Source organism: Ischnura elegans, chromosome 4 (genome assembly GCF_921293095.1).
Source record: "Ischnura elegans chromosome 4, ioIscEleg1.1, whole genome shotgun sequence".
Taxonomy (NCBI): domain Eukaryota; kingdom Metazoa; phylum Arthropoda; class Insecta; order Odonata; family Coenagrionidae; genus Ischnura; species Ischnura elegans.
In genome coordinates, this window is record NC_060249.1 from 4,540,894 (window position 1) to 4,564,174 (window position 23,281).

The 23,281-nt window shown below is 40.9% G+C and overlaps 1 protein-coding gene across 5 annotated transcripts in view; it reads left to right on the forward strand.

Annotated features, from left to right (window-relative positions):
• Positions 1-23,281, forward strand: part of LOC124157005 (E3 ubiquitin-protein ligase BRE1A) — an 82,556-nt gene that overhangs the window by 53,868 nt on the left and 5,407 nt on the right. For all 5 annotated transcript variants that reach the window (XM_046531460.1, XM_046531462.1, XM_046531465.1 and 2 more), the window contains one exon: positions 8,602-8,765. In XM_046531460.1, the coding sequence (XP_046387416.1) occupies positions 8,602-8,765 (164 nt within the window). The remainder of the gene's footprint in view (positions 1-8,601; positions 8,766-23,281) is intronic.

Consider the following 23,281-nt stretch of genomic DNA (forward strand, 5'->3'; position numbering starts at 1 on the left):
GATGGATGGGAAAGGAAAGTGAGGACGAAAAATATGTTCGCCATTCGGCTACTCTTCCAGAAGTTTAAATTCAGAAAACGCCCAATGTCCGCCCAATTTTCTTGAGTGGGTGAGGTCAGAAGGTTCATTTACTCGAGCAGAAGGAACTTTTTATTGAGGGAAGGTATCGCTCGCCAGTGAACTACGCGAGGCCGATGCGAAAGGCCGAGGAAAAGCAGAGAAGCGGAGACATAGAAAGCGGTGTGAGTTTGTAACATCATCAACTTAATAGTGCCTCGATTAGGTCTTCGGATGGAGAAACGGATAAATACGCGTCAAATTCTCTCGCAATGCATAATAAAATTCGTTGGTGAACGAGTTCGTCCTTATGATCAGGCAGGGGTAGGTTTGGGATGAAGGGACCGCCCCTCCTCCCCCGGGGGCACGATGACCAATGATTGAAGGCCTCTTTATGTGGCCATTTTCACTTTCCCTGGCCAAGGGCCTTCCGCTGGCCGCTAGGAGTTTGATCCTCACCCGAAGGCATCATATTGCGTTCGCTTATCCTTTTCTCGCCCTCCGAGTTTCGTGCGAAATGGCACCCCTTTTCTGTTCCCTGACCTCAGGCCGTGAGTCAATCCCTCTCATATTGATCCGCGCTGCGATGACGCACCCTTGCCCCCCGAAACACTGTGACTCAGAGGCTGCTGCCGCCGCCGGCCGCCCTGGAGCCTCGCCCACACCACTATCCTCCTCATCTCTCATTAGGACACGCAACGCAGGGGTGGCGCCACCCCTGCTTCCGATACTACTACCACGTCAAACCATTATGTGGAGCGCACGGCCACCGCTCTCCAAGTCGAAGGAGAGACGCCCGCCTTACTCTCTCAGAATAACTCTCGAGAGCGGCTGACTCCAATGTTACGTCTCCAGCCAACGTTTCAAGGTTCCCCGGTCACTCTCGTTTTTTATGTTTTTTCAATGCAGCGGCGACTGTTGTGCGGTGGTTATGTTCGGATACTATGGGAATTTGCACAGACAGCTGAGCGATCAGAATCACATTCGTCCTCACCGGGAGTTTTCTGCGCTCCCATTCTCATCTCATGGGCGATAGGCAGCCACTTAAAAACGTTGGCATAACATTTTTTTTAATTTTCGCGAGCTTTGTAAAGAATGTAAGGGGCTTTCATAGATCTAGTGTTGGATTATTTATTTCGCGCAATGAGGAAATAATGAATTTTAATTGGAAATTTTCCAGGAAATGTTAGATCAGCGGTTTGATCAGAGAGAAAAAGCTGCTGGAAATTGATATTTTTGCTCGCACTATGTAAACACGTGGAATAAATCAAGGAACTGGTCAATAAAAAAGGCCTCGATGAAGGACAGAAGGGCATAGGATTCTTGCTCTCTCTCTCTCTCTGAAATCGATATTAGATGGATTGTGATCTCAGAAATGAATATTTGAATCCAAGGGACCGTCCACTTTGCCTAATTTTTCATCGATGCTCTTCTATTCGAGAGACTTTCAGAACTGTGCGCAATCGTTCGTCGCACCCACGCACGCCTCACTGGAATACCTCTCAAGCACACTTTTCCAATAGAGATAAAAAAAAAACGTTTCTTCTTCCTGATTATCGGTTTGATTTTACTGAATAGGACACTCACTTTCAACACATCACAACTTTCCTATGAGATAATTGGCTCCTTTGTTAATTTTTCATTACTGTCGATTGTGAAAGCGTTTGAAACCTTAACTAACCCACATTTTGCCGCTTATCGATACGTCGCCAACCCCTCGAGCTATCCGGGGTGGAAACTTGACGGCATTAACCTTCAGCACATAATCCGATAACGTCACGCACTCATGACGAGCGCGTAGCCGCTTCTCAGCCACTCTTCGGTACATGCTCGTCCTCGTATGGCTCGTGGTCGTTCACTCTTTTGAGCGATCCCTTCCCTTAGTGAAATATTTACTCTGCACGAGAACTCTAATGACGTCACCAGCTCAAAATGAGTGGGCGGAGACTTAAGCGTTTTTTAGGAATGGATAGGATTATTTTCGTCATAACTCATCCCTCCCTCCCATTCGCCGTTATCTATCGCGATTTCGGGTCTGAGTGAATTATTATTATTTTCTCTGGATTAAAGTAAATTCTTGAAAATGGAGTCCAGCGGCCCTGCCGAAAACGCGTCCACCGACACTATGGGCTCCCGAAGAATCACAAGCATGGCGCGTCTCTATAACACCTACTGTGAGTTGCATAGCCTCTCCCACCCACCAGGAAGCAAAATATCCGCTGAGCATCATGTTTATAACTCCGCTGAGCTCAGGCGATCGCTGACACCCGCCTGGAGCAGCGGTCGGCAATCTACGGCTTCCGATCCGCATGCGGCTCTTTCTATGTCAAATGGTGGACTTCCTGTTCCATGCGCAAAACATGATAATTATGTCATTTTATTTTCAAAACCCAAAAACTATTGCGAACAGGATTAAAACCATGAATGTGGGAAGGAGGGTGGATAAAGGATATAATAATTACATTGCCGGAAGTAAAATTAAAGCACTGTCGACATGCAGCTGGTTGCATAACTCTTTCGTCTTCCATCTCGAAAGGTTGATGATCCCCTAGCCTGGAGGATAAATATATCATGGTCAGTCTTGATGTCGTTTCATTATTCAACCGCGAGGCGATCAAGGAGATGTAGCTCTTGTTGAATAAATTTAGCTACGACTCGACGAACCTGCTTCACCTCGTCCTCACAACAACCTATGTCAAGTATGAGTACGCCTTCTACGAACAAGTGGATGGAGTCCCCTGGCGAAAATATAGCGTAAGGGGAGCGTCAACGAAGAGTCGACCGGAGCGTGAATGAAGCGTTCTTCAAGTGCCAACGGAGAGCAAAGGAGGAGTCAGGGAAGCGTAAAGTGGAACATCGAAGAGTAAGCGAAGCGTACGCCTGGAGAGTTATCGGAGCGTAGATGGAGCATTAGCGGAGCGTCGATGGAACGTTAGTTTGACTCCCGCGCGGGAGTAGAGGAAAAGTATAGCCAGTGTAATTGGGAAGTGAGCGGGAGTAGAGGGAACGATTGAAGATTGAATGAAGCCCAGGGAGCGTAGGTGGAGGTTTTGTCATGCACTCGCATGTATTGCAGTCTTTCTGAAAAACAAATCGAAACACAATAAAACAAATTACCAAGTTTAATTGGGTCTAAAATGAATAAAATCAAAACAAAAACATAAATGCTTAAAGAGAAGGCATAGTATCCAAATATAAAAGGAATTATAAAAGGAAAATCGTTCATTCATCAATAACATACACTTTTCTGTCAAACTGAAATGTTAACTTATTTTGTTTTTAACATGAAATATTGGTCATTAAAATAAATAAAATTTACTTGACTTAATGATCAGCCTTTTATCCCTTATTGCTCTATCTTCCCTTACAGGTAGGGTACTAGGGAAATATACAATTTTAAGGCAAATATGAGTTTAATTCTATTCTATTTTAATGAAATATTTTTAAAATACCTTGGCTTCATAGCGATTAAAAATTAATGTAAAATAAAACTGAATTACCAGTGAAAGCAAGGTTTTTGCAGTTCAAATCTTTCATAAAATCAAGTGCTATAAAGGAAATCGTGGTGCCCAATGACAATACTAATATAACTGGACAACTGTATTGGGGTAAATAAGGAAAAGGGATGGATGAAATGTATACTCCAAATACATAATGCAAATAAAAAGGCCTTTTACTGTATTATGCAATTAATAACCTACTAATATCACATCTGCAGATGGCAAGATTCAATGAAAAATACTAACCTGATTACATGAGTTTTTCTCTTTACATTGAAATAAAATATGAAAAATAGGATGCAAATCTGGACGGTAAGTTTTTTACGTTTGGCCTTAAATTAAATGCATATGACAGTACAATAGGAGCATTAAATCATTTCCAATTCAAAGATATCCATTAAGTTCATCAAAACAGAAGAAATATATTTATTACAGCATTACATTATTACAATACATTACATGTTTTCTATATACACCAGACTATATTTACAATATCTAAATTCACATGGAAACAAACTGTACATACGGTTCCATCAAATCTGCATATTCTGGAATTTCTGTTGTATTCTCAAATACACCTATTCCCACGTCAATAAATACATGGAGCTCCTTGCCTCTGTTAGGATCTCTACTGCTAATTTAAAAATGAACAAGCTATTTAGAAGATTGAAATAAGATACAGGGCTATACTCCCATTATGCGACAGAAAAAGGAAAGAAGTAACAATTTACCTCTGCTTAGACCCATTGCCAAATCCTTGGTCCTGTTGTCTAATGGCTGAAGTCATTGCCATACCTCTTGGACCGCTAAGCGATCGGACAAATAACTGGGCAACTTCTTCACCTTCTGCTCCAGAGCTACATCATTCTCTGCATATTTGCCCATCTTAATCAGTCTCTCTCTGTAAATAGCTGGAAATTTAAATTTCATCTAATTGGCAGTTTCACATAATAGGAGAATATTGAGAACTAAGTGAACACAATATCATATGTTGAAGTTGAGGTTAATTTCACGGATATTTAAATACCTTTGGCAATTTAAATGAAGGTCAAATAGAATGGAATCAATCCTTTTTTCCTTAGGTACAACTCATCTTTTTTGCGTCTTCCTCCTCAAAGACACCAACTAAGAGGGAAATTGCCCAATTCCTGTCCTCTTCTGCAGATTTCATACTATTTTATGCAGGTTAAGTGCAGTATACCACTGCCAAGGTGCACCTCCAATCATGCGGTTAATGAATACGGCGAATCTCGGTAAAGGAAAGATTAGATCGAAAGCTATACTGTACAAGGAAAGATATGAATGCAACTATGTGCTGTTAAGAATACATTCTTCTAATATATACTTACGGGTTCTCAGGGGAGTTGTAATAACTTACTCAAAATAAAAGAGCTAAATAACACACTGAATTCAATGCAATATGCTCTCTTTTGTCGTTCCGGCCCAAATCACTGTTTATTTATTTTAAGCATAGCTTCATAGCAACAATGCAAAACGACCAATATAGGAGACAGAGGAAGCGTCAACGGAGCTGAGAGGTACTCTCCGTGCACTCCCGCAGAGGAGTTAGGGAAGCGTGTTTCGGGTTCGGAAATCTCGGAGAGTGAACCGGGAGTTAATGAAGCTACATGGAACGTATGGAACTCTCCGTTGACGCTACGTCTACGCTCAGGCAAGCGTTCGATTTTTACCAGGGTCGCCATGGGCGGGGGAGCAACTAATAATTAAGGCTGGGGGGGGGGGGGTTTAGGCACAACTAATACTTATGCCCCGTTCACATTGCGATCGTCCGAGCCGTCGTCCTAACGATAGTTGACCGAACTAGCCGTGTGAATGCAAGTCCTGACTATAGTTGACGTAGTTCCGAACGTTGCCACTTTCCGATGGTTAGGCGCTGGGAGACCGGATACGGAAGCGACAAGAGAAAGACGAAAAGCTCCCTTCGCTCTATTTTTTTAATGGATTTGTCCTAGGAAGGAAGAATATGGGCGGAAGAAAAATTATTCGGTAAATACACGTTGAACACATCTTGTCCATGCATACCTCAACAGCTTTGCTAACCGTCAATTTCCCGTTCACTTTAGATGTCAGCAGTAGAGGGCAGCACAGGTTTTAACCATCGTAATGTGAATGCACGATAGTTCCGACGACGGCTTGGACGATCGTAATGTGAACGAGGCATTAGGGGTGTGGAGGTATTGCATACCCGCCAGGATAAGCAGGAGTTGCGGGGCCTTCAGAAAAATTTTAAGAATAATGGTTCAAAATGGCGAGTTTTACGTCTTTCTGAGGGATATTTGATTAATCCTAACACTATTCTGCAAGTAATTGTGATCCAATTAGTAAAATGGATAAAATTTAAAAATTTCTCTGACCTCTGGGGGGGGAGGGGGGGGTTATCCCCCAAAACCCCCCCTCGCTGCGCCACTGGCCATGGGGTCTCCATGATCCCTGCTGCTGGCCAATTTATTTATGGAAGCGTTTGAGGAAGAAGACTACAGTCTTTGGGACAGGGTAAAAATCGTGTGGTGTCTAGCAGAGATTAACTAATAGAGATCCGGCTTGAAGATAATAAATTCAATCGCGACACAGTACCTATATGCAAAGCCCGGAAGCCGACGTTGAATTCCATGGGCATGAAAACACATGAATAGGATCCGATTGGTGTGCGATGGAAACAACACAACACCCAATCAGAAGAGACTTTGGTAGGGGACCAAGACTGGGTATCAACACCCGACGACTTCACGGGCATGACATCAGGCCCTCAGGAGGACTCGGTTCCCGAAACGTCGGCAGCGATGTCAACAATCACCCAGTCGGAAACCCAAATAGCATTCCAAGAAAAAAGGTTGAGGTTCCTTTGCCCGGAAATGTTCGCCCCTCCCATGATATATCATAATGTACATGACAATCTTTTATCGTGCATAAGTACTCTATATACTTTTTCAAGCAAATAATTTTAAAAACTAATGAAGAGCTGTTACAGTTTCCTTAAAATGTTGATTTCATTCACCTTTTCCATGCTTAAATATTACCTACAACTTGAAAAACCATGGCTTGCCCCCCCCCCCTAGTTTTGATCCTGGTTACGCCCTTGCTCTATTATTTATTGATCTGTTATGAAATTCGAATTGAAACATAAGGCCGTCTAGCACATTTCCTACCACCTCAAGAAGTTAGGCTGGTTGCACCTGAAATACCTAGTCGAAAAATAACTCCACGAAAAACGTACCTATGACAACATTTGCAAACCGCCTCGATAGTAGTGCTGTGCAAGAGTCTCGTCTCGGCGGTCGAGACAAGAATTTCATTCCGCGGCATCATGGCCCTTCATGCTCGGCATTGTCGGGACGAGACTCTCGGCGCGGCGAGAGTCTCGCCTGGGTCGAGAGTCTTGACGAGAGTCGAGAAGTCTCGCCCCTTCGAGATTTCTCGACACCAGTCGAGACTCCCGGGCAAGGCGAGAATTTCTGAATAACACCGCAATCAGTCGATGATAGCGTTTACTGGGGTATCCCTTACGACGTTTATGGATTTATTAACATTATAAAAATATTTTATTTAATGATTTATCCTTTGCATCCAATTTTTTAAAAAGTGTGCACGGTGCTAATAAAGTTCCCAACGAGGGATATGGAAAAAATTATTTCCTTATCCTGACCTCAATAATTAATTCTAGGTATTTAAATTGGAATGTAAATTTTGCCGACGTTTCCGTTTATTTACATACCATTATCAGGGCTTAAAATGAAATGGAGTTTATAATTTTGATACATAGGCATGTTATTGGGTTACTGCAATGTTTATTGTTATAGTAATACAATAAAAAAGAAACATTCACTAGTAAATTAACAAAAAAGAAGAGATCATAGTATAATTCTATAGAATTTTTTATATCTTTTGGCAATGTTTATGTATGGTAACTAAGGTTCATGGTTACCTGTCAATTTTGGTTAAATAAATAATAAAATATGCTTAAGTTGTCAATGTTTATCTTATATTACAACTATTTTTAGTTTTGGAAATATATATGATTCTTAAAATAATCTTTTTGTTAAATTATTTTCAATGTCTAAAATAGAAATAGTTTTATTTTTTTCGAGGGGCCGGGAGTCTCGACGGGTGTCGAGAAATCTCGAAGGGGCGAGACTTCTCGACTCCCGTCAAGACTCTCGACCCAGGCGAGACTTTCGCCGCGCCGAGAGTCTCGTCCCGACAATGCCGAGAAATGAAATTCTCGTCTCGACCATGGAGACTCTCGGGTGTTCTTGAGTCTGGCACAGCCCTACTCGATAGGCGTGTGCCGGGGGATGTTCGGTAAAGACAAGAAGGAACTCGTTGGAGACATTTGACGGCTGAGTCTGACGCCTGACGGCCTGGCAGTTATTAAAGCCCATTATTGTTAGCGAGAAATATAAATTCCCACAACGATCCGTTCGGCTAAATATCTCTCATGATTTCTTGTGCATGTCAAACCTGGAAATATGGCGAGGTTCTTGGATGATGATCTCCGTGTCGATATGAAAGATATACCTTAATCTATCTAAGCCTGGCTCGTAACCTCTCAAGTCTCTAGCTGCTGCCAGCCTAATTTGTTTGAAAGCTGTGAGAAGGCCGTTTTACGCGGAGCACAATCTGACGTGTGTACGGAGGCGCAGTCAAAATCACGTCGTGTAGAGCGGTGAATTGCTAGAAAGCATCCGAGAATGCATGGACGTGAGATGGCAAAATAGGCCCTGTTCTAATTTCGTCCGGGCATTCGCGCAATTGTACGCTATAATGAGAAATGTATACGGTTATAATCTGCGCAATTGCGTGGTCCGGATAAAACGGCCTCGACGCTCTCTGTTCGCTCGTATCAGTTTTTGACGATTCGCGCAGCTTTCCTTTGCGTTTCATTAAGTTCGCCGATTAAATATTGCTGCATTAGATACCAAACGCTCGTCGCGTATTCAAGGTGTGGTCTGACCGATTCCAAGAGGCACCTCTCTATTACTTGTTTTCTTTTCGCTTTCAATAATTCAAATTCTTAAATTTTCAGGTGAAGGATCTTGAAGTTTCGGTCGTCACGAAGAACAAGCGGCTACAGCGGGTTGAGGAAAGTCTCCATAAGGAGAGAGACGCTCACAGTCAGACGCAAAGGCAGGTGGAGGAGGAAAAGGATCGCTACAAGGTGTTACTGGATGAAAATAAGAGGCTTACGGGGTGAGTTCTATCCTGAACACGAGAACAAAATAAGGAGATGGTATTTATGTTCACGTGAAAACGCTCCGTGTCCTTTCAATATCCCGACGCCTGTGGGCCGATCTCATACCTCAAGCGTATTTTGGAATTTTCTCGTGGGCTCTAGGCGCACTTGCGAGCGGCCCTTATGAATGTAATATCTTAAAGAATGGCCGTTGCTCAAATGAACAAAAAAATATAAATAAATTTTTAACGTCATCAATCTGTAGTCGAACTTCCCATGGGAAGTCAAGAAAATAAATTTTTGTGTAAACAACGCAATTTATATCACTTGATGAAGAAATAATATTTTGTTAGTGTGAACAAGTAATAATTGGTTTCTCAGGGGCTACTTTTGCTACCCTTGGGGATCAACCACGATGTATACGAACCAATGCGTGTCCAAACGCCATGCAAACGTCTTGGAACAATAGCACGAAAATTGAACCCTTTTCAGGTTTTGAAGTATAAATTTTCTAAAATAGACTCAAGAAACATTCTTTTCCACCTATTTCACCTCCAGTTGGAGAGGAAGTTCTCCCAAGTTAAATGATTTATTTAAAATTCCATGCAGCAATTGTGAAACCAACTAAGGAGGAGATAGCACCAGAATCCACCATTGAATAGACAGCAGAGGGAGTTGCGTCCATGAAGTCGATGCATCGCGATGGCTAAATTATCGGTGCCGATGCAAGTCTCGAAGCCAAAATAATGAGAGGGTATCTTTGAGAGTAGTCGATATCATGGGCAAGGGCGTACCCAGGATAAAACTACGGGGGGTGGGGGGCAAGCCGTGGTTGTTCGAGTTGTAGGTAATATTTAAGCATGGAAAAGGTGAATGAAATCAACATTTTAAGGAAACTGTAACAGCTCTTTATTAGTTTTTAAAATTATTTGCTTGAAAAAGTATCATTTTCCTTTAAGATATTTGCAATTTTTGCTTCTAGGGGTGGGGGGGCTCGCTGGGTAGCCTATAAGGGATATATTCAATATTTGAAATGAAATGACCAATAATTATATAGGACCAGATGTCCACGCAAATCTAAAGGAGAAATATTCCTTAAATACTTACGAAAATTTGTGCCAAGAGTAGCACATACCGACTTTCGGAGATGATACCCGGCCATTGAAGTGGGCCTTCGAAAAGTGTTTGCGGTTGACTCTGCAAAGGGGAATCAGGATCCTTTCCCTCCTTGAGCTTCATGCCTTTCCAAGAATCAACCTTGCATTCTTATCGATTTTTAGCTACCGATAAAGAAGCCAATCTCCGAATAAATTTCTGAGCCAGCGGGTGGCCTACTAAGGAAACAGTGTCTGATTCTAGCATGAAGTATACGAGGTAGACACTCATCTGAGTGACTGTGCAGTTCGGGTTTCGTGTTTTGAGGAGTCGTAATAAGCGAGAGACAGGAATGGCAAAACATCCCCTCCAGCCAGCAACGTATGTGAGGGAAGAAGAGTCCCCCTCACATACTTCCCCACCCGAAAAGAAGTAAATAATAGCCGTAGTCTGAATTACGCGCGAGGGCACGGCCACAGAGCTAAAGTAATACTCCTCTGTTATGTAAATAATTTGGCACATATATTTGAAATCTCATGGGTTGTCTTTATTTAAAATGAGTTGACCTATCACAGGGTTCATAACAACTTCCACTTACGCTTTCCCTGATTTCTAGTCCAAATTTTCAAAATTTCATATATATATGTCAAAGTCAAGCACATAGTAGAAATGAATTGAAGTACGAGGTAGACACTCATCTGAGTGACTGATGTATTAGTAGTGGTGATGGGAATGGAAAGCCAAGTAGCTCTCCAAGTACTCCATGCCGCCTAGCCAGGACGGCAACACTCGCAGTGCCACAGCCACAGCTCCACACGTTCAACCATGACTATCATTTTTTTGTCACTCCCCCGGAGTAATTCCCTGGCCATTTAATAAATTCCCTGACCGGTTTGAACCTTGTACCCTTACTGCTAGCGTAGGGAGGGGAGGGGTCCCACCCCTTCCCCAAAGTGAAGATTCTCTCCGTGACATAATTCCGCCCTCCACCCCCGCTGCCCTCCTCGCAACACTCAGTCAGCCGCGTGGTGACTCACGGCGACCCCTCCCGCTGTGGATACGCGGAAGGGCGCCCCAGCGAAAGGCCCCCGGAGGTGGCGCTGGAGTGGCGCCCGCGCGAACGAAATGGGTCCAATCCCGCCTTCCCGATTGAGAACATTTTTGAAAAACAGGGTACCAAGTTATTGGCAATTAAACTAATTTTAACATATTTCATAATCGAAAAATCTTCATTTGTTAGAGACATATTTTGTAAATTCATGATTTTTCAATATTTTGTTTTCTTTTATGAAGGAAAAAATTATGTTTTTATATTTCGGGGAGGGTGGCGTCCGGACCCACCCCCTTGGCTACGCCACTGCGCAACTTCATTATCCATGTACTTTTATAAACCTCGGAAATTGAAATCTACCTTTCGGCCATTTTAAAAATCAAGGAATGGATAAAATGTAGTTCAAAGAAACTCTTTGTAATGTCGCTCTCTCTATACAAAATACGATGAAATGCACCAATCAAATATTTTTCCCGGGACGAGACGAAGAAGGCGACCGCTTCGCCGTTTTCATAGTTCTTCGCGTGTTCTTCTTCACTCTTTCGACCGTAGAAGCTAAAACTTTACGTTTACACACTTTTTAACGATTGTAGTCGAATAAACAATGAGTAGAACGACATATGACACGACCCTAAGGAGCTTCGACAGAATTTCGTACAAATGGTTAAAGTTCAGCGTTCTAACTTTTTTTGCGGCGATAGCAGTACATCAATGTCCGCCGCAGTTCAGATGCTACAGCGGCCGGGCGACTTCTTCTGAGCGGGATAGCACGAATAGCTCTCGAGAAGCTGTTTTTCCTCGCATAGCCGTTTTTTCACTCCAATAAAAGCACAAAGTCGTAAATAATATTACAATATGAGAAATATATTTTTATATAAAAAACGTTTTATTATAAGGAAGAAAATATACCCTATGGCCCCTTAAATTATTGAAATTTTCAAACATGGGTGATGAGAAAGTTACCATCAGTTTTTGAAGAACAGTTCGGATGTCAAAAACGAAAAATGTGGTGCGCATGTAAGATTATAAAATTAATACTTGCAGGACAATAGATATCATCCTTGTTTACTAGCGAAAGATAATATATAATCTTTCATGTGCTCCACATGTTTCGTTTTTGATTTTCAAAACGTTTTTCTAAAACATACAGTAACTTTCCCACCAGAAATTGTCAATAATTTAAGGGCCCGAAGGACTTTGTTTTCTTCTTTCGAATTAAACTTTTTTTGGAATATTTTTAAATTGTGATATTACGTTTATTTTTCGCTCTAATACGACACATCTTACCTGCTGAAGCCCCACTGCACTCCGGTGCACACTCAGGAGCACAGACTTATAAAAAATATTGGAGGGGGCATACTCCGGTAAATTTTATAAATAGTGAGTTCAAAAGTTTTTTTTTAAAGCATTTTAGAAGAGTCATATGATCAACATTAGAACCCTGAAAATTGGACTCTCGATAACTGGTCACTCCGGGGAAAATCGACAAGCCTGAAACATTTTTTTCCTCCCTGCCCATAATTTTTGAGGCCCCTCAGGCCCCACGGAGTCGGCGCCACTGTGCACACTGTACCGTATAAGGCTCGTTTCCGGCTCCTCGTGGGCCGATTCGCCCATACACTTGGCATGATTTCCCCTCCTACGGGATTCCTTCTTCTGCGAGGGGCCGTGGCTTTAGGGCCGGTTCATCACTTTACGCAGCACCTTGGTGGTAAAAAATACGTGCTTCTAAGCGAAAGTGCGTCCGAGAGCTAACATGAGTAGACAAGTAGCTTTAAGGTAGTCAACTATAATTTTTAAACGTTGCTTGTAAACCTGATAAACCAAAACATTTCACTGGGAGCCACTTTAAAGATTACTATGGTCACACCATGGTAATCTTTAAAGTGGCTCCCAGTCATGATGCATCATGGTGTGACCATGATGCATCTTTTCAAATTTTCCTAAACTCACGGGGAGGTTATTCTTCGCCACTTCCCTCAACGAGCGGTTTTCTTTGACGTGGTTAATGAGCCGAAACTCTAATCACGTCACCAACTCATGAAAAGTGGGCGGAAAATTTGATGTTTTGGCTGAATGAGAAGGATGCTTTGTCTTCGTTACTTTTAGAAGTCCCTTCTTCCAACCGAATTCTTTTAATCAATTGCGAACTCAGGACTGAGTGAACAGCGACCCCATGACTTTGACATGATCAGACGGAGCCAACTTGAGTGGTCGAACGTGCACCCAGGAGAATGAAAAAGACTCGGACTTTTCTGCAAGCAGCAGCAGCAATTGGCCCTTGGCTGATTTCTCGAAATCGCGCCCTGGATGCGTAACAGCGGCGCGTTAGTAAGAGCCGCGTGCGAGGGAATACGAGGAAAAAAAGCGTCAATTGGGCAGATGCGGGCATGGATGCCGATTGACGTGAGAATAGCTTTGGGCTGCTCGTATAAACAGGCCGAGAGTGCGTGCATTAGCGGGTTTAAGGGACCTCGGCCGCTCTCTCTTAGTGATTCGCTTCAAACTTAATCGCCTTCAAAGTTCAGCTCAGAGTAGACTCCGGGCATCACTTGCCTGTATCTCACATTTGAATGTTTTGTCGCAGTGTTTATACTCAGGATATATTCTTTTATTTTAGAAATAAGTAAATATTGACAACTCTATACCTACGCTCTGAAATCATCAAGATGTTGGCGTAAGTTTTACAGGAGTAATCCGTAAGTAAGGACGAGAGTAAATTCGACTTATCCAGAGGGATCGATCACAAACCCCTCTCAAAAGCGGACCTCTACAGTGATTTTGGCAAACCCTGTGCGCGCCGTGAGACTCCAGAGGAAATATCTAGCTTACCCCTTTGAGTGGCAACCAGTTTTCTAGGCACTAAGTGCCGAGGCATTTTTGCTGATTTTGCAGTAGGTTAGGAAAAAAAATTAGGTCTCAAAAACAACTAAATTCAAAAACTTTAAGAAATCTTTCCCAGCCGGCACAGCCCATACTGCATCTATATGTGAAGTGGATGAATGTGTGACAGGATGCGTTAGAGTACCAAATATCCTTCTGTCATCCTTTAGTTGCGCCTATGTATGCCATATTTTTCATGATGTGGTTTAATACTCAAAAATATCTGCAAATCCTCGCATTAATTATTATAAAATTTCAAGAACTATCCCAGACGGCACAGGAAGTTTTCGTACCTGAATACGAGGGTGGACCATCATAGCGCCTGATATGGGTAAGTTTTAGTAGCTGAGACTGAACTATACGTTAATTTTTGCTTGCATTTTGATGAATTCGATCATCAACACTATTTTCTCTTTGAAGGTCTTCACCAATTGTACAAATATTGAGTTAAAATGCTATTGTGCCGACGTAACACCCTTTAGGACAAGAAAATTTTGATTTTTGCAAGGTAAAAAGTAGTCGCTTACTAACTTAAGTTTCTTACGTCGTAGGTCCCTATATGCTGCGTATCAAATGTGAAGAATACTACAAAGTTATTTTTGGTGAAAAAATAATTGACTTACATCAATTCTGAAGCGAGTTACAAGGTTTTGATCTCAAGAAAAAATATTACGGCGCCGCTGGGCCGGGCTTCTTGCTTTTTCTTGCGCGCAGAGGGAAAATTCTCGGGCGGAAAAGGAGTTTTTTGTCAATGCATACTATGAAATGTATGTATCTATTCGTTTGATATCCTAAACAGAGAATACTCATACGTCGTAACAGCAGTGTTTTTATCTGAGTACATTGATACACGAAAGTAGGCAAGCGGCTTGGAAATAAGACGCTTTCGCCTTGGGTGTTTCGGTCCCACCGCAGAAACCAAGAAAGAGAATATCTCATAATCTGTGCAAAACACTACCCCATCCAGAGCACGCCTTTTACAAAAAGGGGCTTGGGTTTTTTTTCTGAGTTCCTCTCATAGGGTACCATAAAACCTGCCCCAGAATCGTCCCTAGCCGAAGGGGCCGTGGGAAGAATTTACGAAGGCGATCAGTATGTCATTGCATTTTTTTGGAGTGAACAAGTGTTGTGTGGTCTGCTGAATTTGAGAATTGTGAAGTATGTTTTACACTTATCTCTGCTGTAACACGCCCAATCAATATGTCCGATACAAAGAAGAGGAGAAAAGGTGAAAAGCTCATAAGCCACGAAAGACAGTTGGTGCTCGAAGTCTTCTCGTACTTCAGGAAATCTCTCAGCATTAGTGAGGCCTGCCGAGAAGCTTCGAAGGCTACTGGGTGCTCGGAGTCCGCTGTTTACAGAGTGAGAAAGGAAAGCTCTCGTGGTCCATTGGTAACTCCTTCAAAAACTAAATAAATTAGACAGCCTTACAAAAATTCGAGAGCAGTGATTTTCGACGATTTTGTGAGATCGGGAATTAGAAGGAAGGTACATGAATCCTTCGTGAAAAATATTACTCCGACTTCAAAATCCATCTTAAACTCGGTAAATATGGATAGTATTCTCCCAGATTACAAAAGGACAACACTATATCGTCTTCTTTTGGACATAGGCTTCGTGTACGAACGCAGGGGGAAAAGAATCATCCTTATCGAAAGGGATGATATTATTCCTTGGAGGCACAATTATTTAAGGCAGCTAAAAAAATACCGTCGCGAACACAGGACGAGTGTATTCACAGGCGAAAGTTGGATCAATGTTGGACAAATAGTGAACATTAGTTTGCGAAATAAACAATTAGAAAATCCGCGTCAAGCTTTCCATGCTGGACTAAATACTGGGCTTGGCCCCAACTTCCCGAGGAGGACGATTTGCAATTATACACGCAGGAACGGAAAATGGGTTCATAAAAGGAGCATCGCATGCGTTTCTGTACATAAAGAACTCAATGGATGAGCATGAAGAAGTGGGTGGCGAGTGTTCGAGAGATGGTTTGAGCACTCACTTCTTGCAAACTTACCCGAAGGATCATTATAGTGGTAGATCATGCCTCTTGTTACTCAAGGAAATTGTAATCCTAGCCTAATACACGGTGGAGGAAAGAAAACATTAAGGAAAGTAGCTTTGAAGATGTCAGCTTGAAAAGAGATCTTTAATTTACAATAAACCAAGTACGGGAAAATTTGGAAAAATTAAAGATTGATGATGCCTTATACAACATCGCCTTTCATGTAATACTAGCCTGAGCCAAAAAAATATTGCATAATATGGAAGGAACAGAAAATTTGTCTCATTCAGGAATGGTGATAATTTTTATTATCCTTCAATTTATTGTTATTTTTTACATTACAGAATATTCATTATTCAGCTTGTGCATTGAATAAGTGCATACATAAAATAACAAAAGACTTTTTCTTTTATATTGCATCAAAGTTATTGTAATTTACGCTAAAAGATTCCTTAATATACGCTGTCTTTCGTGCGATCCCTAACTCCTTTTCGAACTATACCATTTTGGCGCCACTTTATGTGTGGTTGCATACGCTGTTAGGATTCCTGCCGGCGGAGCGGAAGCTTGGCAACACTGTTATCCATAAGGCCCGTACAGTCAACTAAATGTGGAACGCTCTATACTCTCCTGGATTTGAACTCTTGCGTTTGTTTTGGACTCCGATGGATAGCAATGTTGTACTTAAGTTCTCATATGTTGTCTTGTGTACGCCTGTATTCCTTTGTTCGCCTGTCTCTTGTTTTATGCTGAGTCATTAAAGTTATACTCTTGAAATAAAACGTGCTCTGATTTATCCCGAGTAGTGTAAAACAATCATGAGATACAGAGAACCAGACAAGCAAAATCGGAAATTAGTTCGACCGAGTTCAATTTTCGGCAGTTAGATGGCAGCACTTTCGTGCATCCTCATCATCACGGCATCTCTCTAAGTGCGGCGCGGCGGTCTCTCTCTTCCGCATCCCCTCGGCAGCGGACCGGCAAATGGATGGCATCTATGTGAAAGGATGCGCTCATACTCTTTGCATCTGGATGACATCCAGCTGCCAAAAAGAAATTTGATGGTTTGTGCCGGCTGGGTTTATCATATGTGGTTTCACCTTTTTAATGTATTATTTGACGAATTTTTAGTAATATGAGTTAATTTTTCATAATTGAAAGAAAATAGTTGATGTTAAAATAAAATGAATACTGACTATTGAATTATTAGTGAACTGTCAGTAATTAAGAGAGACATAGCAGGAGGAGCGCTATCGTGCTCCTGGCACTTTTCGCGAGAGATAGGAGTGCGATAGCGCTTCCCGGCACTCCAAGGGAAGCAGAAGCAGCAGAAGAAATTGATTAGAGCAGCTTTCGTAGGTTCCAGGGCCTTTGTCTCGAGTCCCTTCATGAAAATGTTGGCCACGACGGGCGATAAAATGGTGAACCCATGGCTGCTCCTTTCCTTTGCTCGTGTAAAGTTCCATTCCTCACAAAGGAGGAGTTTATAAAGCCGAATTCCACAATTTTCGGGATATCTCCTGCCAGTACATAAATACTGTACACCCTATAGTAATACAAACTCTATATGTGTCAGTCCTTCAGCGACGAGAGACTTCTTCTATGGGAATGCTGGTGAAAATTTGGTAATTTGGTAGGACCAACATGAAATATATATGATATCATACCTGCCTCAGGAGTTGGTGAACATTGAAAGAAAAGAAGGATGTCAGACTGAACATTTAATGGTCATATAATTTTAACACGTCGTCAAGGGAGTGGGCGGGGAGGGAGGCAGCAAAAAGAAAGGGTGGGTGGTCAAATGCGTCAAGTAGAGGGGAGCTCACGATTCATTAAAAGAATGCGGTTGTGGAGTGGAAAGATTAGCAACCACGAAAATCAAATCTTCCTCACCCGGACATTATCTCACTACCCAGACGGCACAGGAAGTTTTCGTACCTAAATACGAGGGTGGACAATCAAGATACAAAAATCGCGCTTAGGAAGTTACTTAGAAGGTTTTGTTTCTTTATTTCCTTTAATGACGAAAAAAGATGCAAGAGGACTGGCAAATTCATATGCATCGATAAAATTGTATCTCATCGATAAAACTGTATTCGGTCTGGGACTATTTTCTTTCGCGGGTGGTGCCATCTGGTGCCATCGTGCCCTATCCTCCTAGAAAGATCACATGCCTTCACAAGCCGTTGGAGATCGCGTCGTTTACGTCACGTCTCACTACATTTCAGGGATTTTTGTGGTTAAGTTAGTGAAGAATAGAGTGTCTGGTAATGTGGAAGTTTCCCTTATTCTTTAATTTCATTCACTGGGCTTCAGAAACGTGTTTGTGAGATATTTTTGTTAGAAATGCCTTTCGTGTGTGTATTGTCGGGATGTAATGGAAACTCCGGGACATATGGTTCAAGTTTTTAGCTCTCCAAAAGATCCTGAGTTGAAGAAGAAGTGCATTTGGGCGATAAGAAGAAAACATTTCACCCCTACGAAAAACTGTGAGGTATGTACTCTTTCTCGCTGTAATTATTTGGATGTAATTTTAAGTCAGAAGTGGCTATTCAGTACTAAAAATGGTGATTCAAAATATTGTAGCAGCAATTCTTTTGAAAATTCTTGCATTTTAGTTGTCTTTTTTGTATTAATTCATTCGGTAAACGTGTGGTTAAAGGAGAAACTAGGAATAAGCTGCCAAGTTTATAGGATCGAATATTGCTTCTTAGCTTGCCCTATGGTGTATTACACGTCGGCTTTCATCATTTCAAATTATCTTATGCTATAGTTTAAAACAATAAAAATATCAGGCATACAAATATTTACTATATTTACGAGCCTAGTAATTTGATTTCTCATGCAGAAATACCAAAAATTGGAAATGATTTGACCTAATAAGTTACATGGTATTTTATTATTTATTAATTTTAGGTGTGTGAGCTTCACATTGCACCATTGTGATATCAGAAAGTAATCTGTGGCCTTGGACGAGAAGACGAGGAGAAAATTCTTGCTGAATGGAAGGTGCCCAGATTGGAGGAAGGTACCATTGCTTCACTGTTACCTGTCGCCAAGAAGACAGACATTGTGGCAGAAGTGACATATTTGTGGATGTGGATTTGATTTGTGCAAGTTGGTGCAGTGATAGTGGACGTTCATCGGAGAAAGTATTGACGATAGTTTGTATGTATCGACCAGTCCTCTTTTAAATAATTTTCTATTCGAAAGAGAATAAGAGTAATTGTTTCGCTAAATTAGATGTGGGATAGAAGAGAAAATTGGAAATATTATTGTGGTTGACAATAGAAAATACATAATATATGTATTGTATTTCTGTGGGTTTTTTCTTTCCTGCCTCTTTAAAATTTCTTGCGGTGGTGACTTCATGCAAAGTAAGTATAAAATCGGAGGTGTGATCTAAGAGATAACATGTTTTATTTTACAAGTGTTTATGCTGGTGATTTGGCAGGACTTTCATATTTTTAATAGGTTGATACATTTACTGCAGTTACCTAGGGACTTTTACTCATACCAAATAATTTTTCAAATACTTTAGCGCCTGATATGGGTAAGTTTTAGTAGCTGAGACTGAACTATACGTTAATTTTTGCTTGCATTTTGATGAATTCGATCATACTAATAGCAGATGTGTCAGCAATCCTGTTTCATCGGCAATTTTTATTTAAAAATCTTATTTCGTCAGGCTTTAGGGTAAGCTTTTTAATGCTCGTGGGCTATGTGATGTCTTATTTAGTGTCAAAATTAATAAGAATTTACTCTCATTAACATCTCAAGGTTTCCAAGTAAGTACGAGCCACTTAACAATGCTGGATGCTGGTGGTGCGTGAATTAGCCGTGAGAATCTCATTTTTCGCAGAGTTATTTAAGTGGCCGAGTAAGTTTTGTAAGTTCTCAATGGGTAAATAATACTATATCATGAATTCTAATTACCACGAAAAACTCACAACCGACAAAAACTTTGTCGGTCGTGAGTCTTTCATGGTAATTAGAATTCATGATATGGTGTTATTTACCTATTGAGAACTTACAATTCATTCGTATCAAGGTTCTCGCTACGGTCGGTAGTTATCGATTGTGTTGCGTTCGATACATTTTTCGATCGTGCGAGTTACGATATAACTAATTTCGACCTAATCGATTGAGATTAGCCTGAGTGCCGTGTTCCTGCGCGCTATGTATCCAATCGTACGTGCTTAGTAGCGGACATTCACATGCTGCGTACGCGCTTCGTCGACAGGCCGCGAATGGTATGTATCCATTGACGAAAAGCGACGGAGCGGCACAGTATCCCCTTAGTCAATGGGTACTATGTACATACGAATTAGATACGGAGGGTTCTGTGCCGTCTGGGTAGGTATTTAAAATAATAAAAAATTATCCCGCCGCTCACTTTTCATGAGTTGGTGACGACATCAGAGCGATGTTTCATTTTTCTCGTTCAGTTGAGGGAAGGCATCCCTCACATAATAGTAACTACGAAGCACTTGAGACCGATGCGCGAGGCCGAGGAGTAGCGGGGAAGCAGTGTTTCGTGACGTCATCAACATTGCTGCGAGAGAGTCAAGGCTACCCATTGTTTGTCGCGAATAGGTAGGTGGGCTACGGATGGAAAAACGGAAAAATTTGTCTCTTTATTTTTCTAACGCCACCAAAAACGACAGTTTAAAAAACTGGCATACTTTTGTAACTACAACAAAAGAAGTTTTTGTGCATATTGAGATTATATTGATAATATTTGCGATAATTGATAATATTTTCGAGCCCTCAAGGACCTGCCTCACTTTTTGCTGCTACCCTTCCAGCGAAATATAAACCCAGAAAAAGTAGCCATCTCTAATCCAAATTGTAGATGTGATTTTTTTCTAAATTTCGCCATAATTTTTGCTCCAAAGTTTCAATAAAAACAACGAAATTTACATAATTTTTTTTTCGTAAAAATGGCAATATCATCTAGGCAAAAAGACATCCAATACAATGAATATTGCCATTAAAACCCTAGCACCATAATTATTATTGCCGATTTTTAAGCGATTACACGGTACCTCGCAGCAAGAATTAAGGCTGGGGGGAGGGTGGGGGGTTTAGTTGCAACTAATACCGGTGTGTGTAGGGGTATGGAATACCCAACAGGATAAGTGGTAGGTGCGAGATTAATAAATTGCGGAATTTTAAGATAATCGGGTCAAAATAGTGAGTTTTAAGGCCTTCTGTGGGATATTTTATTAATTCTTACACTATTCTATAAGTAATACTTATCCAGTTAAGTAAAATGGATTAAACTTAAAAATTTCTTTTAGCTCTGGGGGGAGGGTGGGTTAACCTCCAAAACCCCCCTCGCTGCGCCACTGCCTTGCAGGGCCGTCTTTGCAGGCAATAGGCAGCTCACAATACATGCTCGCTTTTTTCTTTTGAATGGCCATTAGGTTAAGCTTTTTCCAATCCATGTATCAAACATGTTTTACAGTAAAAATAAATTTCACAAACATTAGTCTCTATCTGCACATAGCTAACTGCACTATCTATTTCTCTGACCATTCATCTACTGCCCCAGGTGAAAAAATTTTGTTTAGCTTATTAAAACAACTTGTCTGTTTCCACACAACTTGTCTGTTTCCATTGTCAAGGCACAAGTTGCCGAAACCATGGTCGGTGAAAATAAAATGGTGTGGAAACAGACAAGTTGTTTTAATAAGCTGAATATCAAAGATTTCCACCACATCACGCCGGACACTGTATCTTTTATGAAAAAATTTTGCTTTCCACATACTTTCCAAATGCCTGCCAATGGTGTAAAAAGAAAGCAATTGAAAATCATTCAGAAAGAAAATCCATATACTTTCCAGTTAGTTTCCAAATTAACAGCTGGGTATAAGTTTGGAAAATAACTGACTGGCCAACAGATACCAATTTTCTGTGGTTCTTTCCACTAGATACATAAAATGGAGGGTAATAGTACCTATGACATATTAAGCTACCTACAAAAGTTGTTTATAAACAGGTGTACATGCAGCTGCAACATATGTATATTTTTGCTAGTCATATGCTGCATATATGCATGCTGCATACACTCTTCGATTTAGCAAGTGAGATGGAAATGTTATTCCAAGCATGCGATAATTACATTCAAACAATTTTCCTCTGATATGAGAATAAATTATGATTGAACTATTTCATTTTAAATATTAATTGAAAACAGTAAATGCATCCATCAGTTAAAAACAATCATTTACTACCTTTTGCAATTGTAAAACATCTATTCTGCCATTGTTAATCATAGCCCATTAAAGATGAAGATGCTAAAAATCAGACCTCAACCACCACAGAAGGTAGACATGCATTGGAGAGCTTTCCCAGATAGCATGTTAAACTTGCTGCAAACTTGCCTCAAGTTTTTCACGGCAAAGTAACAAGTTTGCAATGCCTTCGTCATGACAAGCCTACAAACTTGAATCAAACCTAGTTACAATTTTTCTAACTTGGTGCAAACTTGTCACGTCAAAGCTGCTGCAAACATACCTGCTAGGTCATACCATGCATCACTCATACTTGCCATATTATTCCAGCTGTAAAAATGCCTCATCATGTACAGAAAAAGCTAGTTTCACACCCACTATTTATTTAATGACATTTCCTCAGAGAAAAAATCTTATACTGTAATAAGTAATGACTGGGAATAACCTCAATTTACAACACCTAAAACTAAAAATTCCCTAGCCATTTAAATATTCTTTTCCAGTCATTCTTCTTCACTGCACATGCACATTTTAGCACATAAATTTAGTGCTAAATTTATGTGCTAAAATGATTCTCAACTAACAACAGTGGTGGATACAGATGGGGGGCGCGCGCCCCTCCCTTGCGGGTCCGGCCGTATTGGCAAACATGGCAGAACCACGATTGTGACTTTTTTATATCATAAGATGGCATTGTCTTATATATGTGTATAATTACATTAATTAAAATTTTATTTTACTCTGCCTGTGACTTGATTATTTTTTATTGCGATATCGCGATAAAAAGTAAAGGCAACTTAATATATCTTTTGCGCCCCCCCCTTGAGTGTTTTCTGTATCCGCCCCTGACTAACAAGTACAAAAAACAGTTAATTCATCCCATTAATTATTTACACGTACGTGTAAATAATTAATGGGATGTAGAGGGCTCTAGTCAGGATATGACCTATTTCCAATGTTGGAATGCTAAATAAGAATTGACCCAGACATGGTCCAAAATCAGTAGAAAACATCAATACGTTATTTGGAGTCATTTCCCTAAAAATAGTATCAGTTATTTTCTGAAATAAATCTAAGTCCATGGGAAAGGAATCGGAAAGCAATTGGATGGCAAAGTATAGTCACATTACAAGCCAACCAGAAAGCATCGGAAACCAATTGGATGGCAAATTCGATGTCCATTTCCTTTCCTTTTGCCTGCGGAAAGCAAAAATTTTTAACTGGGGCTGAATTGAATGTTTCCATAATGATGCTCTA